Source organism: Tachypleus tridentatus, chromosome 8, assembly GCF_004210375.1.
Source record: "Tachypleus tridentatus isolate NWPU-2018 chromosome 8, ASM421037v1, whole genome shotgun sequence".
Lineage (NCBI taxonomy): Eukaryota > Metazoa > Arthropoda > Merostomata > Xiphosura > Limulidae > Tachypleus > Tachypleus tridentatus.
The window spans coordinates 12,274,479-12,294,446 of record NC_134832.1 but is presented as its reverse complement, the minus strand read 5'-3'; the positions used below and the strand labels follow the sequence as shown (position 1 = coordinate 12,294,446).

General features: G+C 35.6%; 1 protein-coding gene across 1 annotated transcript in view; it reads left to right on the top strand.

Moving 5' to 3' along the window:
* Positions 1 to 19,968, top strand: part of LOC143223872 (polycomb protein Scm-like) — a 95,030-nt gene that overhangs the window by 51,671 nt on the left and 23,391 nt on the right. The window contains exons 2-7 of the mRNA XM_076452346.1: positions 1,750 to 2,077; positions 3,594 to 3,720; positions 4,730 to 4,852; positions 5,397 to 5,518; positions 10,640 to 10,788; positions 14,470 to 14,665. Of these exons, the coding sequence (XP_076308461.1) occupies positions 1,750 to 2,077; positions 3,594 to 3,720; positions 4,730 to 4,852; positions 5,397 to 5,518; positions 10,640 to 10,788; positions 14,470 to 14,665 (1,045 nt within the window). The remainder of the gene's footprint in view (positions 1 to 1,749; positions 2,078 to 3,593; positions 3,721 to 4,729; positions 4,853 to 5,396; positions 5,519 to 10,639; positions 10,789 to 14,469; positions 14,666 to 19,968) is intronic.

The window sequence follows — 19,968 nt, the reverse complement described above, 5'->3', positions numbered from 1 at the left end:
TTATTAGATTGTTTTTATGTATTATTGTTTTCAGTGGAGTTAGTTGGTCAGGGTTATAATGTACTATTATAAATCTGACTTATTTGATGAATTGTTCTAATGGGGAACTTATTAGAGCCTATAAAAACATTTGATTAAGTGTGCAGTTTCTTTGTTGATGTTATTACTGGTGCAAAATTTGTAAACTAAATTCATTACAATTTTTTTTATGCCTAGTTTGTGGGATATTGTGCGATTGAAACCCAGTTAGAGTAATTTTCATTACATGTCTTTCTATGAATATTTATGCTGAAAGTCAAGGAGTCTGGATGGTGGTGGAATTCAGAAAGTTAACTGTATTATTATTTTTATTCCAATACAACACATACATCTTTTCCCACTTGTGTCTATTACGCGATTGTCAGGGTTTCTTCCTTTGCACATCTAAGCATTTTTCTTATTTTTTGTCGCTAGCTCAATGTTTTACACTCCATTTAACTGACCTTGGTGATATTTGTCTCATGACACTCTCCACCTATGTCAGTGCGCTTTCTACCCTATACTGAATATAATTCATGTACGTAATGTCATTACTTTTTATCGTCAAAGCATCACTAACAAATTTTCCAGTATTACGATCGCTTGGAAATACTTTGATCATTATCAGTATTATCTAGTGATTGTAGTTTATAATAACAATAATTCTTTTTATTCTGATTGATATGCCAATTTGCAACATGAATCACCGAATAATTCCTTGCTAGTAATTTCTTTCCTGTCATACTTCTGATATCTAGCGTCGCACAGCAGTCGGGGTGAGGGTGGGAGGTAGTGGAGAATTATTCGTGGTTGGGATTGTCAGGGATCTTATTCTTACTGAGATGGAGACGTACGTTGGGACCTGTGGTGTTCTTCCAAGAGGCTCTGAGTTTTAGTTTCAGCTTCTACATTCCTCTCTTTTGTCATTAGAGTCTTGAATTTTATCACTTCCTACAGAGATCATAGTTCATAGCAAGATTCTGCTGCTTAGTTGGACCAACAGTGTGTACACCCCCACTCCACGGACGTCTGGTTTCTTCTGGTATGGTCTCATCAATTGTCAGAACATCACATCCTGATTCTACTTTCAGAAACGACCAAGCCAAGCTAAATTTTCATCTTGTCACCTAGTTGGGCTCATTTAGCTATCATCTGGCTCAACTCTATGAAATAAGATGTCAGACCTACTCATCTCTCCTTTTTCCACGGTACTAATCGTTTTCTGTTCTAGAAATGTGAGTATCACTCGAATCCCTTATACGTATGGGAAAAGAGCACACAAGATCCTTTTAATGGTCTTTATGTGACCGAGTGATTGTAAACAACAATTCGCTGGTTTCCTTAGTTGGGATTATTCTTTATTCTTGAGGAATTGTTAAGTTGAGATATTACTATGATATGACTTATTCTGTTGCATGTTTGGTGTGACGGGGAGAAGGGGTGGCACTGCTGGTTGATCAGCATGTGCCCACCCTGTCTTTGCCATTCCTGTCTCCTGGAAATTTCAATAATCAATCAGACTTTGATGCTCTTGTTGAACAGTTGTTGTATCCTTTTTCAATCCTGAGGGACTTCAATAGACATAATCCCCTCTTGGAAGGTGTTGATATTGATGGGAGGGGTCACTCTGTTGAGTGTGTGCTCTTGGATCACAACCTTTCTCTCTTTAGTACTGGTTCTTATACTTATTTTCATGCACTAGTCAGTCTTTTACTGTTATTGATCTCTTAGTCTGCTCCCCTTCACAATTCTCCCAGAGTTGACAGTAACTCATGGGGCAGTGATAATTTTCCTATCATTTTGAGGGAGATTGGTCTTGGTCACCCGACTCACGTGCCTCGGTGGAAGCTGGATCAAGTTAACTGGCTCTCTTTAACTGCTCTCACAGAACTTCATCCTGCCATCGTCTATGAGCCATCAATATACAACTATATGGCAGCAGTTACTAACTGTATTATCCAGGCAGCTGCTCCATTATTCCTAAACCCTCGACACGTTTTCCACAGTATCCCCATGGAGGAATTCTGCCTACCACAAAATCAGGCCTGGGATACCTTTTGTAAGTATCCTACACTTTTGAACTGAATTACTTTTTAGTGGGCCCGTGCAAATGCTCAACAGGTAAGATATCAAAGCAAGAAGGAATCTTGGATTTAATTCACAACCAGAATTTCTTCTACTACCAGTTCTAAAGTGATATGGGAAAATATTCGTAAGGTCAGTGGGCAGTATAATTCTCTTCCCCTATTAATTTTGCTCTCTGATGGCCAGAGCATCGCCGATACTCTCGGCAAAAGCTTTTCACAGGTATCTAGAACTTCTGTTTTACCCTTCACCTTCTTAACCATCACGACTCAGACAGAGCGATCACCTGTTTCTTTTTGGGCTGATCATCTCTATGACTATAATTGCCTCTTTACACTGGTGGAACTCAACCTGGCTCTTCAATGTCTGGCAGTACATCAGTTGGACCTGATGATATATACTATGAGATGCTGCACCATCTCTCTCCTGCTTCTCTCGGTATTTTTCTGGTTCTTAGCAAAATCTGGCAGGAGAATGTTTTTCCTAATGTCTGGCACCAAGCTATTGTCCTACCTTTCTAGAAGCCTGGGAAGGATCCCTAGATTCCTCAAACTACTGTCCAAATGCTTTGATGAGCTGTCTCTGTCAGACCTTAATGAGGATGATTAATGTTCGTCTTGTTTGGCCCCTCGAATCAAACAACCTCCTCTCGCCCACTCAGTGTGGGTACCGATGACAGTGTTTCACCGTGGACCACCTGATTCAACTTAAAATGTCAATCAGAGAAGCCTTTCTCAAACAACAACATCTTGTGTCAGTATTCTTTGACCATGAAAAGGCTTATAATACTACATGGATTCAACTTAAAATGTAAATCAGAGAAGCCTTTCTCAAACAACAACATCTTGTGTCAGTTTTCTTTGACCGTGAAATGGCTTATAATACTACATGGAGGTATGGTATTTTGCGAAACCTCTACTTATGTGGATTGCATGGTCATTAGCCCATTTTTATTAACTTTTTTAACGAACGGCAATTCCAAGTTTGTGTTGGATTGACATTTTTCCGTGCTTTTCTACAGGAACTTGAAATCCCTCAGGGCTGTTTCTTCAGTTCACACTTTTCAGTATAAATATTAATGCCATCACTGCACAACTCCCTCTCACCGCTGCAAATGGGCTATGTGTCGACGACGTCCACATCTCTTGTCAATCATCGAACATGAGGTTTATTGAGTGGCAGCTAGAGACTGCCCTCAGTCGTTTACTGAAATGGACCAGAGTAAACGGTTTTAACCTTTTCTCTCTCTAAAACTGTTTACATTCACTTTTGCTGCCAACGTGGTATTCATCCCGATAGCGAACTTCGTGTTGGTGAAGTTGTGCTTCCCGTGATCCCTGAGACAAGGATTCTGGGGCTTATCAAGCAGCTACAAGTCAAGTGTACAAGGGCACTGATCATTTTCTGTGTCCTCTCTTCCTTCTCTTGGGGAGTGGATCAATGTTTTTTGCTAAAGATATATATATATATATATCATGCTCTCATTCGAGCAAAACTGGATTATGGGTTTCTGGACTATGACTCTGCCTGGGCCTCAGGCTTGGACATGTTTGATCCTTTTCATCATCAGGGGCCTTCAGTTCTGCACGGTGGCTCTCCGCACTTCCTCAGTCCAGTGTTTGTACACAGAGTCTTATGAACCTCCCCTCCGCCATTTACAACTGTCTTTACTGTATGCTTCAAAACATCGATTTTTATCACAGCATCTCATCTGCAGTTGTGTTTTCCTTTTTCAGTGGGCCATGATTTTTTAGAACAGACGATCTGTCATATTATCTTTCCCAAGTGTAATATTAATTTGAGTCATCTGAGAAAAGTGGATACTCCCGATTGGAAGTGCCGTCTTTTATTTGCTGAACATCTTTTGAACCATCCTTCCATTCCCATTTATATGGATGATTCGAAATCAGATGATTCTGTGGGCTCTGCCATGGTTTGTTGTGGTTGCGCACAGAATCTCCTCTACAGCTTTTGTATTCACTGCCGAACTGTACGCTGTTTCTCTTGCCCTGGATCACATAGCAGGTAAGCAGTACTCCAGTTGTACAATTTATATCCACTCGCTTAGCTCTCTACTGGCCCTGTAGCCCCTTCACGTTAGTTCTCACCCTGTTGTCGCCGATATTCAAAGCCGATTTTTTATTTTGCTTTAACATATACTTCTATCCTGTTCTTCTGGATACCAGACCACACTGGTATTCGCGGAATCGCTTGCTCATACCTCAGCTAAGCCTGTCTGCTCTGACGCCATCCCTGCTGTGCCTGTTCCATACATAATGCTGGACAGTGTCATTGGTAATGGTGACACTGTCCACCACACAAATATTCTTAGTTTTTTAAGGGCCATTGGCCTTTTTTAACGCTATCTAATTGCTTATAATTAAAAAGAATTGACTTTATTTTGTTTTAACATTATTCCTTTTTTACGAAGTTTAATAAATTTACTTTTTTAAAATTTTTTTACTGGTTGTTTTGCGGAGATAGCTTTGTCGCTTTGCACCATAAAACACCAAACAACCAACCATACCATTTCTTCCTACGTAAGACACCTGTCAGACAGGAAAGGAAATAAAGAACTTTTCACATATTCATCTGATCACCATTTCTCACTTTTTTGTCCAATCAGATTTGGATCCTGGTCAGGTTCAGCAAGGGTCTTGAAGCTTATTTTACCTACCGTAATACCTTTAGAGATGCTAGACAATGAATGTTTTTCTGGGCTCTTCTTGAAAATAGGATTCTTCTGCAAGTAATGTCTAATCAGATTTGCCACATTTCTATGTCTTATTGGCCTGATCAAATTGTCCACTGCAGGTCATTGTGCAGATTGACATGTCTACTTCTCCCAATAATTTTATCTTACATTATTTGTCTGATCTGGCAGTTTCTTCATCTGAGGGTTTTTGCTTACCCCTTATAGCTACCTTAACTGTTTCTGCTAGATTATACAGAGGGGTAAGTCTTTCCAATTCTACATTTCAGAGTTCCTTCCTTAACTTGTTATCACAGGATTCCATTCTGTAACAAGTGTTGCCCACTCAGGGGTGCTTTTATCAAACCAATTCTGTATTAGTATCCAATATACTTCATGCAATATACTTTATCTAGGTTGCAACATACTCTGTAGAAATGAGGGGTTCCATTAGACCACCTAGGAGTTGATCAGGTGGTGTTACTGTACCATGCTGAACTGCCCGCCACTCATGGACTATCATGAGTAAAGCATGAGAGTGCCTATTTCTGGCAATCATTAAAGTGAATAAATAAGGGTCAGTTTGCTTTTAAAAATTTAGGAAACTTGGTTTACCTATTGCACCCAAGTGCATATTATCACCCAGCTTGTACTGGTGGAGCAAGGGAGTTCTTACCACATCCAGTTCCCAGTCACTAAGGTGGTGGACAGATGCTCTAGAGAGTTAGAGTAAATTCCTCCACTCTTGGAGAAGAGAGCAAAGTTGAGGGCCCATTTACCATGGTCCCTAAATGTCCTTCCCAGATGTCAGTAGGAGTGGTACCAGCCTATGGGAAACTACTCATAATATCATGTCAGATTTGAAACTTTAATATCTAGTTGTTCCATCTGTTTGTTCAACATAGCTTCAGTACATTGTCCATAGAAGAAAGTCTACTATTTCCTAGTAATGCTAAATGTATAATGATCCCATCCTAGGTCCTTTGTTGAGTAAAGTTTATCCAGGTCATCCCCATAATGCTAGGGGCAAGTGTAATATATCTTGCCCACACAGGTGGGGAGTGAGGATGGGTTTTTATAATTTCAGACTGAATGAATTCCGTTTTCATTTTGTTGAGTATGGCATACAGGATTCCATCATTTCAGGCATGGGGCAATTATTTTTCAGACATCTTCAAATGGAAATAAGGATTGTCCATTTCAGTGTTGCTTATTTCCTGGTCATGATTCCAGTGGCTTGGAATGCATTACTCTATCACTAAAGGTTGGGATCCATTCATAAGTATGTATAGATAGAATGTTGCAGTCCAGTTGCCCTAGCCAACAACATGGGATATAGGCATTAAAACCATTTAATTCCAACCTTGAGTAGTGGAACCTTGGCTGTTAAGGCTGACCTGCAGTGATCACCACTCATGTAAAATTCCATCCTTGGTAGAAGAACTAAGTTCTGGAGAAAGAGCATTCCTGTTCTGGACATAGTGCAGTTTCCCAACTCAGCTACCACTCTTGGTACATCCATGATCTATGCAAATGCTTTCTGTATAGGTAATGTTCTCACCAGTCTTTCTACCCTCTCAGTGTGAGATTCTACCTATAAGTGACAGCATTAACATCTTCCTAAATGATAAAGGAATTAAATTCGTGGTGAAGAGCATACTTGTTCTGGATGTAGTGCAGTTTCTCCACTTGGTGCCAATATTCTGTTGACACACTCATGATTCTGTATGGATAATGATGTCATCACCAATACCTCTCCCCCACATGAATGTCAGATTCTAGCTATAAGTGGAAGCAGAGATATGTACAAGTATGCATTGAAAGCTAATATTTTCTTAAACAGAAAATGTACTTCCTATAATATCTCCATTGACACTGTCCTTCCCTTCCTCCCCACTAAGAGCTGATGTTATGATTAGGATGGAGTCAGTCATGAAAAAGTGATAACGTTATCTAAATAAGAGGTTTTATGAGCAATATTAGAATAGAGTGTGCATTGATGTAGGTTGAAAATGTCCTCATACAAATATTGCCATGGGCAGTTAAGTGGAGTATGAAAGACCAAAGCAAGCGAGAAAAAACAAAATCACAGCAATTCTCAGATGGGCAAAGGAAGAAACCCTAGCTATAAGTGAGAACAGAAAAGTATTATTGGAAATACATTATCAATTTAGGAAAATGTTAATTTTTGTACAGTAAATTTAATGTCTTTCTACATCATGTAAGGGTTGTAGACATTGTTTTTGATCATTGTTGGAATTGAACCCTCTGAAAATTTTATTAATATATATTAGCCATTATATTGGTGCATGTGAAGATGTGTTGAATGCTAGTTAAGAAAATAGAAGCTAGTTTCCCAGGTAGAGGGTTCTCCATATTTGTTTGTAAGTTATAAAAGAGAAATTATCAGATGATTCAAGATGTTACATGCCAGACATTAAAGAGATTCTGACGTTATAATTTGTCTAATTTTACTGGATATAAAAATTTTGCTTATTGTTACTTTATTTATTCATTAAATTAATGACTAGACCTTATATTTGCCTTTTACCCTTATCTTGTTGCCCTTGATATACAACAACTGGTTCCCTTAATATAAAACAAACACAGTACAATTCAATCAACATAAATTAACTTTTATTGTCCATTTTATAAACGAAAAAATAGAGATAAGACATTCATTATCCTGCTAGAATTCCCTGTATATATACTGTTTGGTTGGGTTGTTACAGCTCTTGTACATTTTAAACATCATGACCATGATCATAACTTGTCAGCTTCCTCCATAGCTGGTTACAGAACTGCCTTATTTGACCCCTCAGATATCATAGTAGCTGTCAGTTTTTGTTGCCTAAATGTTTCATTGATCTTTTACAAGCCTTTTACCTTAATGACCTCAAATTTGTGTACAATGTATTAAATGAGTCTTGGGTTTAGCCTTATATTTTTTGGTTTCTCATGTTTTTGAACCCTTGGCAACTCACTTATTATCTTTCTCCTTTATTATTGCATCAAGCAGAAGACTTAATTTTCACATAAGGGCTTAGATTCAATCTTCCTACCTGCAATTTGATCTTCAAGAGAAAGTAATCTCTGTTTCTCATAAATTATGTCACTTGCTCTAACTGATCTTGATTTTTTTATTTTTTTTTGGAAGAACACTTATCTGTCTTGTAAAGACTAATTATTTTTCTTACATGCACATATGTAAGGAAGGAGCTCTTGGAAAAGGTTATTTATACTTTACAATAAAACACTTTTCTTGGATGTTAATGTTGCTACATTAACAAATTGGACTGTGAAGTTGATCTGTGTCATTTATTGTGATGTTCTTGAACACCTTGAAAGTGAATTTTATTTATATCTCATCAAATTCTCCATTTGATTATACTTTTGGTGTACTGGTCACAGAGGATATTATACAGGCCAGCATGTGCATGAATTTGAATACATTCTTATAATATAATTTACATCATATTGCCTCCGGTTGTGCTTATTCAAGCTAGATGAAATTTTTAGCAGGTAAGTTACTTTCTGTTGTCTGCATGTTTAACACTTAAGTCCACACCTCTGTTATGCATGATTACCTTTCTATTCCTGTATGACCCAACACCATTTTTAACAATTGCAGTGACATCTGTTGTTATTGAATTACTTGATCAAAAAGACAAACAAAAACTCTGTCCTTTTAATATAGGGCTATGTGTTTGAATGGATTCATCCAGATGGGGCTCTTGCATATTGCATATACCTCTACAATAAATATACTAGACAAAATTCCACCCTTTACACTTGTTCACCATCAGAGGATAATGTCCTCTAGAAATGAATAGAAGATGCCATTTAGTGGATCCTTTCCCACCTATGTTTGCATATTTTTACATAGCTTTCAAGACATCTAAGATAAGAGGACTGTTCCCTGTATGATGTCTCATAGCTCTAACTAGAATGGGGAACATCTTACTACATTATATTTTTAACCTATTATCGTTCCTATTGCACAATTTTCAAGTTGTAGAGCCCATTCATAGATGTATCTAGATCATTTTTGGTTCTCATTAAGTGCTCTTTCACTTGGCTGTGCTTTTGTGATGTGGATACAGGGAGCATAGCACCAGTAGCTTATCCAGTCATTACCTATTACTGGTTCCACTCCTCTGAGAATTTTACACTATATTTGCAGGGAATTGCATTGCACTCTTACCTTGTCTATCTGTTAAATCACCACCTATAATCACATCTGAGAATATGATGTATTCACAAGTACATATATGTTGACACCTATTTTATGTCATAAATCTTAATTAAAAGGTATTTAGAGTGATGAGATACTCTGCTAAGAAAAATGCTTTTTCTGAGTATCCTCTTGTGATCCAGTCTCTTATTTGGCTGGTATGTTCCACTCTTTTCTCATTCTGAATAGTTCAGAGATAAGGTTCATAATTCTACAAAACAAGTTTTGATAATCAAAAGGATACAACACAGATATCCCACTGTGTATCTATGTGCTTAATAACAAACATACACTTTCTTCTCCAATGAATCCAGTCCATTGACTTTTACTCTGGTTTTGGGTTGTACTTATGCTTTGCTTGATTATAGCTGCTATTTATTGTGGTCTAGATTATTATTACTTTCCTGCTTAAAACCTTATATCTTGCTGACCCAGTGGTCATATAATGCTCTTGAGTTCCTCCCTCCATTTTGTGTGGGTATCCTGGTTTTTTTGTACTTCAGGCTGTTTCTCTGTTGAATTTGACTTTTTTGGAACTAAAATGGGCAGAATAAATCACATTGGAAAACTCTTGGTGAGTTCATGCTTGCTTTTCATGTTGTTAAAGACATTCAGAGCTAGTTTATTGACAGCATGAAAAACAGTTCAATAAGAAAAAGCCTTTCATGTTTCAAAGATTAGGTACTTGTTTGGAATTCATATTAATTCTAAAAAATATAAAATTATGTTTATACTAAAAGCATAAATAAGAAACTATGAAAATGCTTTGCAGAGACTAAGACTAAGAGCAATCATTACAATCAGTTTAAATATCTGAAGCCAACTTTATATGTGTTATAGATGTGAGAAAATCAGAGTAATATTGCTTGCAGCAATGGGTTTCAGTCTCTGAAGCTCATTTCTATTAAAGGTCTGAGCTGTTTCTGCAAAGTATTTGGAAATATACATTTTTCCATTGGACTTGAATGTCCCATGAGGTATTTAGAAATGATTCACATTGACACTGCATTGTGTTATTTAGTGTGCTTATTAATACAGTATTACAGTCTTGCAGCTCATCTTTATAGAAGTTTTTCCTGTTGTCTATAAATTAAAATTGTGTTTGTTTTTCATCTTTTCATGTACATATTTGTTTATTTACCAAATTTTTCTGGTAAAGATTACATTATCATCAATGGTAAAATCACTTGATGCAAGAAATTACAAATGGTATTTATATATATAATCAGCTTTCAAAGTTTAAAAAATCAAAGAGCACTATGCCCCAAAAAAGTATATGATATGTGAGTATAAAGTAAAAATCAGTTCTAGATGTTTCAAATGTATTTTTCTTTCAGTGATGTTTATTTTTAAATAAGTAGTTCTATTAAAATACTTACACCATAAGATTTCTGTCATATAAAAAGAACTTAATAAAGTGTTGTAACATGATAACATTTTAAAACTATAATTTAGTTTTATGCAGTCATTTACTTCAGTAATAAAAAAAAGTTGAAGGAAAAACAAAAATTCATACAGTACTCTCAAAAGAAATTAAAAGAATTATTTTTATTTTTATACATAAGTACGTAAATAAATGTATATTTGTTAATTTTGGTTGGTTTTTGTAGGATCAAAAAATAAAAGTCGAAGCATGTCATATTGTGCTTGGTGTGGAGATGGAGAAAGAGATCTTAGTTTCTTAGTTGTAGTTGGTCACATCAAAAAAGAATTCTGCTCTGAATCATGTCTTGCCAAATACAAAAATTCATATTTAAAGGTAAAGTATTAATGTATATTTTAATAGTTTACTAGTATCTATTAAATATTATACATTGCACTGGTACTTGAATGCATACATTAAGATAATATCAGGTTTTGAACATGTCATGAAAATCCAGGAAATTCGTGGAATTTTGTAAATACCTTTTACAGTGTTAAAAATCATTGAAACTCTAACCATATTACACCCACAGCTCCTATTTTTATTGATGACAAGCTGTGTCATTATGTTTATCTAAGTTTTATGAAAAACAATAACCAGAAAATATGCCAAGTAAAGTTGGAAGTATGCTAACTTGGCAACACTGATTACTAGTATGACTACTGATGGAATTATATTGTTAATGTAAAATATACTCAAAAATTTTTCAGGAGTCTAAAGTCATCAAATTATTGATAAAATAAACAACATGAATATTTGATAATGTTTCCTTATTCTCTCTTCAGCACAAACAAAAATAATGAACAATGTTTCTATCTTACAATCTTCATTTGTTACTAAATAAAGTTATAAGTATAAAAGGAAAGAGAGAAATGCAGCCCCAATTAGTAACAATATGTGTGTGTCTATCTGTGTGTTTTGTTATAGCAAAGCCACATCAGACTATCTGCTGAGCCCATTGAGGGGAATCGAACCATTGATTTTAGTGTTTTAAATCCATAAACTTATCACTGTACCAGCAGGGACAGTAACAATATATTGTAATGACTATCAAAAACGTAATTACTATGCATGATATTGTAAAATATTCAACATGAAAGGTGGACTTTTGTCTTATGCCTGATTAAGTCACCAACTATTTATGTGATAGATTTAGTCCAAGATATGTGTCATTTGCGCCTTTGTACAAAATATTATTGGAGCAACCAGAACACTGTTGTAATGTACCTTATAAAAATTTTTGTGTTTTGGCTTCTTATATTGTCTCTTTGCCTTTAATTTAAATATCAAGCAGGTAGTACAACTGCGTATGACGAAATGGATCAGATTGTTAATCAAAATGTTATTTTAAATATCTCCTCAACAGGTCATCAGAACTTTACAATACTAGACAGTGCTACCTTTTATAACAATATATATGTAATGACTGAGTCACAAATTTTGAGAATGTCTGTAAATATAATAGCAAAAAAGTTTTAAATTCTTGCTCTTCTTTCTTCTGCTTCTTTTTTATAAGATGATAAATCAAAAACCAAAACGATAGTGTCAACCAATTTCAGTAATAGTTTCAAATTAAGCTTCTGTTTTTATAAGTATTATTAACAACTAGTAGTAATTAAAAAAACAAATAATAGTTCTAGTACAAATGATGCTATCATTATCTCCTGAAGTTACCTTTCATAAAGAAATATGATGTTCCTTTGAAAAACTTAAGTGCAGGGTGAAACAGGAATTACCAACCAACAATAGATAAACAATAAATATTTCAATTGAAACATCATCATATCTAGAACTTGGTTATAAATACAGCCCAAGTATGTCTATTGAAACACTGTAGGGATGATTAATATCAATCCTTCATAAACAAAACAAACAGTATAATAGGGATGACATTTATATATACTAACACAGGCAAGAATTAACAAGTAGCAGTATATATAACTTTTCAATCACAACTGAATTTATTTTAAAACAATTTTTGTTTGTCAACATTCTACTACACTGTATAACTTTGCTGTTATGCAGGGATGATGCAAGAGCCACAATACTATCTTGTTTGTATTGTTTTTGAAGGATTGATATTAACCATCTCTACATTTGCTCCATTTTCTGAAAAGTTTCTTCATTTTTACAAAAGTGTGAATAATGTTAATAGCAATTAGAAACAATATAAAACAGCCCAAACAAATTATATACAAATAAAAAAACTTTTCAGAAAACTAATGCAGTAATATATTGCTTGAAATGTAAGCCATAATGCCAAGGACAACATTTCTAGTATGTAGATGTTTGGTTTACAGTAAATTTATAACCATTAGATTTTAATTTTGTCATATGTAGAATTTTGTCTGCAGAATTATGTTATATCTTTTTTTCTGTAGAAGGATGTAATTTTAATGAAATTAGTAATGATGTAAAACAAAAAGACACAAGATTTTAAAGAGAAAGAGGCTATTACTATCCCACAAAGAAACAGAAAAACTTATATCGTAGAGTATTTAGACCAGCAACATACTTTGAAATGGCATCCCCAAACCATTCCAAGGCAATGGCAAAAAAGTCTTATAATGTTAAAAATTGGATATTGATATTCACAATAGGCATAACACAGATATTGAACCATGTGGCTCTGTACTTCACAAGAGAAAAACATTTCTTATGCACTAATTATGATGTGTGTTTTGGGCTATTTTGTATGTTTCTTACTGCTTTTAATACAAATATGATCAATGGCGTATTTAGGTAGTGGCTAGACAAGGCTCAGCCCTAGGACACATGGTTTTAATTTCTATTCTAGTTCTTTGAGTGTTTTCATTATTTTATTTTCTTATTGGTTGGGGATTGCATTTAGAATTTTGTTGATGATTATTTAGCAACGTTTTTGTTTTTATTGCCTTTACTACACCTTTAATGCTGTTTCTGGTATTTTGTAGTACCTGTTATTGTCTTTGATGATTATTTTTGCTATTATGTATTACATGTCATTATTTCTATACAAGTACAGTGTGTATTTTGTAATCATTAAGAATATATTCCACTCAAAAGTAAGCTAAGTATAAAATGTCTTTTTGTTTGTTTGTTTTAAGTTTCACACAAAGTTGCATGAGAATTGTCTGTGCTAACCACCCCTAATTTAGTAGTAATAGACTAGAGGGAAGTCAGCTACTCATCATCACCAACTTCCAACTCTTGCACTACTTTTTTCTAATGAATAGTGGGATTGACTGTACATTATAACACCTCCATGGCTGAAAGGGCCAGCATGTTGGGCAGAATGGGGATATGAATCCGTGGTTCACAGATTGCAAGTCAAGCATCCTAACCACCAAGCCATGACAAGCCAGCTAACTTTTTAAATCTAAAAAGTAATTTGAAAGTAATGAATAATAATGAGTACTAGACTTCATTAAATAATTAGTTGGATACTTTTGGAGTTAAAATTATTTTTGTCCATTAAGTTCTTTTAATTGAGATAATTTGTTTTTGATGTGGTTGTTTTACAGATTTTTTCCCAGTGCTTTTGATATAAGTATGATGAGTTCTTTTTTGTTTTTACAATATATTTCATTTTTATACAACTTACAGCTTTTACAGCAAAATTTGTTTACTATAAAGGCTGTAACTTGTAACAGAATATTCTTAATCAGTATGTAAACTCAAAATGAAACCATTAATGTATTTCTGTGCTTTTAAATTTCATCTACGTTGTGTTTTAACTATCATGCAGTGCTTGCCACTGTCTTTTAATACCACCATGCTATATTTTTTGGTTAACTTACAATATATTTCTTTGTTACAAAAAACAAGTGTAATATGAATTTGTAAAAAAAAAATAAAAAAATTCATTGCTTGCAATTCCAGTAGTGTATCTGCATTATTTGTTTTGAAATATGTTTTCATTGTTTGCAATACAACTATTGTGTTTTACTAAAGTTCACTGATGGTACTGTAAATATGATGTGTCTTTGTTACCTCACAGTATTTTTGATATTGTTAATTATACTATGGATTTCCTAGATATCTTGTATCTTATGTAATACCACTGTCCATGAGTCTCCTGTAAAGTTAGAAGAAGAAGGCCATTTAAAGGACTTCTGTAGCACAGACTGTTTGCAAAAATACAGACTTAAGGAATGCAGTAATTCCCAGTCAATGTCACATAAGCCTAAAGGAAAACAGTCAAATGGAGCATATTATCAGTTTGATAGTACAGGTAAATATATCATCAGGTATGATGAGTTTTAATAATGACTATTATTTGCTTTTTTTTCAGAGCATGCTAGTGTTGAGGTTAGATGTATTTTTTATTTTCAGGTAAAATGGGCTGAATAACTTACAAGGGAAAAACATGTGAGAAAATGTGAAATGTTAAAAGTTATTACCAGTCTCAAACAAACTTCCATCCCTATACTTGTCTGTGATGTGATTATAAGGCTGTGGATCTTTACGAATGGGAGGATGACAAATGACTATGTACAGTGATCCTCATAAGCACTAACACAGGATCATAAGTTCATTCTTCCTTTGGCAATACCTGTGTTCTTTTGTTGTTCCATTGATCTAATTTACTTCATTTTCTCTTGCTACAACATTTCTACTATGTGCTACTTTCAACATGTAGAAATGTTAACTCTCAAGATTTGCCTATCCTGATTTCCTGCCTTCCTTATTTATCAGCCTGTCTTTTACCTTTTCTCAAGGCATTCTTGTCTTTATTCTCATTTTACCCACACCCAGTTAGATAGATACCAGCATTATCACTGGCACAGCAGAGGTTCTTTGTCCTGTTAGGGTCAGATTGCTCCACTTTAAACTAAGTGGTGGCATTGCGCAACAGATCCATGATTTTGATAGGTTCTGCCAGAAGGCTTCTGTCCTTGGTTCCAGTTCCTTCTTCGTTCCTTTTCCCCAATTTCCTTTCTACCTGTTTGGAATACTTTCTCTTTCGTCTTGCTGAAGCTATTCCATACCTCCTGTGCAAAAGAGATATAGAGTGAGTGATTCCCATTCATTTGGGCTTTTGTCCCTGCCCCTTTGTTTCCCTCAAAATTCCAGGTGATTAGAGACCAATTATAGATCTGTCCTAGCTGAATTCCTTTTTTGACCCCTCATTTCACCATGAAGTCCTATTTCTCACTTTGGTAGGTGTTTTCTGGATGACCAATTTTAATGTGTTCAATGCCTATCTTTACGTTCCCATCACTTCAGAGTCATATTAATTTCTTTGATTCATTCGAGAGGGTCAAGTGTTCGAGTTTAGAGCACTGTTGTTTGGTCTCTCTTCAGCTCCTTATGTGTTTTGTCAAGTGGTTTGCTTATCACCTACACTTGCACTCATCATTATATGGACAACTGGCTCCTGCTCAGCCATTCCTGTTTATAATTAGTGAATAACATGTTGACTTCTACAGGAAGCGACACATTTAAATTTTCTGACCAAGTTAGAGAAGTCTATTCTTAACCCCACTCAGTACCTGGTTCATTTGGGGGGTTTCTTCAATTCCACCTGTGTCAAACTCAATATTCTATTTTTGTCTCAAGGATATGAAATGAGCCATCACAAAGGCTCTTACATGTCCTTCTCCCATAGCTTAAGAGATTCTACCTCTTTTGGGGATGTGGGCTTCCTGAAGCTACCATTCCCATGGGTTATGCTCATACACATTCATTTCAGTAGATACTTCTTAATCAATTGAACTTCTTTCTAGATCCTTTGGCCTATTTATTACATTTCCTTCCATGAACAGGTCAGACCTAGCTTGGTAGCTTGACAGGAATCAAACAACAGAAGAGGCTCCAACTCCTCCAATTCATACAGAATTACATCTGTTCACAGATCATTCTTTGGTGGGTTGGGATACTTTCCTCAACTCCCAATAGATTTCCAATCTTGGGTCTGTAGAGGAGTCTGCATTCCACATCAGTATCCTCAAGCATTTGATAGTCCATCAGGCTTTAACTCATTTCCTACTGTGGTGAGTGGTTATGGCCTACTCCAAAAATTTCACTCTCTCCAATTATAGCACAAAGTAAAGTAAATCCAGCTTTCTATATTTTCTGACTTTGGATCATCTTTTCTGGGCCCCTGTTAACATCATGGTGGCATTACCTTACCATGTTCCTGGAGCAGATTGTATATCTTGTCCTTATTAGATTCTCCCCATAGAGTAGTCCCTTTGTTTCCAGGACTTTCTGGGGGTTTGTTCTCAGTTAAGGACACTGCTTATCAATGCCCATTCTACACCCATGAACTCTGAGTGTTGAAGCATTGTCAAGATTAGATAGGTCTTCACATCTATCTCTCATCCAGACCACTCCTTGTCTTGGTTTGCTGGTTGCTCCATATTGACCAGTGCAAGCATGGTTTCCTCTGCTTTGGCCTTTACTTATGTTATGTTCTCTGTTCTTATGTCTGTCTTCGTTTCTTTTTTATCAACCTTGACTGGACATAGTTCATCCCACTGTCACCACACTCTATTTTCACATTTGTCTTTTGTCCAGCTGCTTGTTTCAGCCCAGGGACTAACTCCTTTCCTTTATTGAACCATCATGCATTATTCTTTGACTATGTACAAGTGGCAATAGTCTATATTCCAGGGCTTTCTTCCCTCTGTTCCTCAGCTTTCCCAATTCTTTATCAGGTTATTTGACCATAGCTAGTTCATTTTGACCATGTCCAGTTATTGGGTGGCCTTATCAAATATCTGTTTTTCCCAGTTCCATAACTTTTCTTTTTACTGCCATTTCCCCTTTCTTTTCCATTCCTTCCATATCATTCATCCTCCACATCCTATTGTTTTACTGGATTAAGATCTTAATGTGGTCCTTTATGCCCTTTATCATTCTCCTTTTGAACTACTTGCTACATGTTCCTTGTATCATCTTTCCCTTAAGGCCTATTTCCTTCTCCTACTTGCCTGTAGATCCTATCATTCTAATACTTATACCATTAATGTTTCTCATAACCTGTACCATTACTCTTGTGTGATCTTATACCCAGACTTGTCCTTCATGCGTAAGATTTATGTAGCCCAGGTTTGTCTTTCTCATTCATTTTTTTTACCTTTGTTTTCCTACTTGTACTCCTATTCTGATTCAGATAGGCTTCTTTGTCTGCTTTGATCCCTGAGATGTTACGTGGCTAATATGGCCTTCTTTCAGGGTCCATTTTTCTGATTATTTATATCTCAAAACCTTTGTTTATGGATGGTTGTTTTCTCCACATTGTCTATTCACATCAAATTTGTTACATTACCATGTCCTTAACTACTTGCTTCCCCTTGAAAGAAATCGTTTAGGTTGGTATGTGGACAACTCCCAAGATCTTCATCACTCATTATCTTTGCAATATAGCTGTTTCCTTCTCTAATGAATATAGTTCTCCTTCTGTTGCAATTCTGCATATGTTTGTTTGCTTTTAATTGGGGTAAGTCTGCTCATTTCCTTTAAGAAAATTTAAGCTTCTTTACAAATCCAACTTAATGGTGGGTGTTGCTTGGTTAAGTATGCTTTGTCTCAAACTTGCACTAAATGCAGTAAATATATAATGCTCACAGTTGAGTGGAGTGCTTTGTAAGACCACTGGATTCTTTCTTGGTAGAGTATGTGTATATCTATATACTGTGATTATATCGTTAGTGGGCCTTTGGCCATGGACTTCATGAGTAAAGCAGAAGTGGATTTCTGCCCATCCCTGTTGACACTTTGATTCCTTAATTAGGTTTATTCTGTTTTTCAAAATTTGGGAAACACAGTCTCCCACATTTATTCACTGTGGAAAAGAGAGTAAAGATGGTTCTCTACTGGTGCTTCTCTGAAATGTTTTTTGCTTGGGTATACTGCACCCAATAAAACCAATAATCAAATATTATTTGGGACCAGCCTACACAGGATCCTTCTCATAATTATGGGTATAGGATAATGTTATCCTATTCCTACAGTTGGATGCAGTAGATGTCTCTCTTCTCATTAATTCCATTAGCAGAAGACTCTTTTCTGCTTCTATGGTTGGGTTTAAGAGTCTCTCTCTGCCTCACACTACCAGCAATGGGACATGTATTCTATTCCTACAGTTGGGCACATGCTGCTTATCCTCTTATCTCTTCACTCTAGTTACAGGATGTCTCTACCCTGCATGGATGGTTGCGTGTGTCATGATTTTGCCACTGACACCAGTTACAGCTTTTCCTGTTCTTACAGCTGAGTCAAGGAAACTCAAGATCCCATAATGCCAGGTTTGGTTCTTTGTACTTCTTGCTCCTGTGGTGGTTTTGGGAGTTTATCTGGTTATGACTATTTGCTCACTTCCTTTTCATAATTCTGGTTGGTTAACATATACGACTCTGTTTATGTATGATTAGGGTTGTTGGGTATTAATAATATGGTCCATATGCCCTCACCACCTACTGTTATTACATTTTTATCTCATTATGTATTGACACAGTTTGCATCTTCTTAACACTCTTACAGTTGGACAAGCATTACCTTTACTGCCAATTTTATGTTACTTTTCTAATTCCTTAGCAAACAGCACACCTGTTCCAGAAGTTGTGCTTCATTTTCTACTCCATTTATTCTGGACACTTGCTTTCTGCTTGGTTTGTTTTTGTGCAACTACATTGGCCCTCCACTTCTGTAATGAGATTCCAGCCTTTTTGTGTGAGAGGAGTTAAATCCATTTTGGAAGTTAACATTTACTTACACTGAAATAACTGTTAAATGTATTTCCGATAGATGCTTACCTTTGTTCCCTTTGTTCCTACTAAAATCAGAATTTTTATTCCAGTACCTGACAGTTCTTGATAGTGAGAATTTAGCAGGAATAACAAATGGAGTTAGTTGCATCATTATAGGTGGACAGTGCTATTGGTGGAGAGTCTTCATGTGATATGTACATGTTCAGAAATGGTACAAAAGTTATGGGATATAAAAACTAGTGTACTGTTTACTAAAACTCATTTAACAATGCTTAGAAGGTAATCAGTGATCGAGATAGCATTTTTGTATGATTACCTATTGGAAATGCATATTCATTGTAAGAAAATGTTAACTTCTAATGTTCCATTTATCTTCATGACACTTTATCACTGGCACTGAATAATGAATATATAAATCAAATTGGGCCAAGAGTATTCCACGTTTGTGAAGAAACTGGTCACCCACCAGCTGCTATTCTCTAGGCATCCTTTGATCTCATGGGTATCAAACCCATCAGTTGCTATTTTAGAAAGGAGCTCATCTTTGAAACTGGTTTGCACTGTCCTCTTCATCATCTTAAATGTTGGGCACTAGCTGTTAGTGGTGCAAAAAAGTAAGTAGACTTTCTGAAATTAACATTTTCATTTCCTGAAAATGTTTATCATAGAGATACATCTCTTCACCATTTTCTTCACCTATCCACTTGTAGTGCATTCTGTTTTCCTTATCATGAATGAGCCTATTATCAACCACTAGTCATCACAGGATTTACTTTATACGTCAGTTTATCATCCTTTTAGTGGTAAAGATTTACAGCAT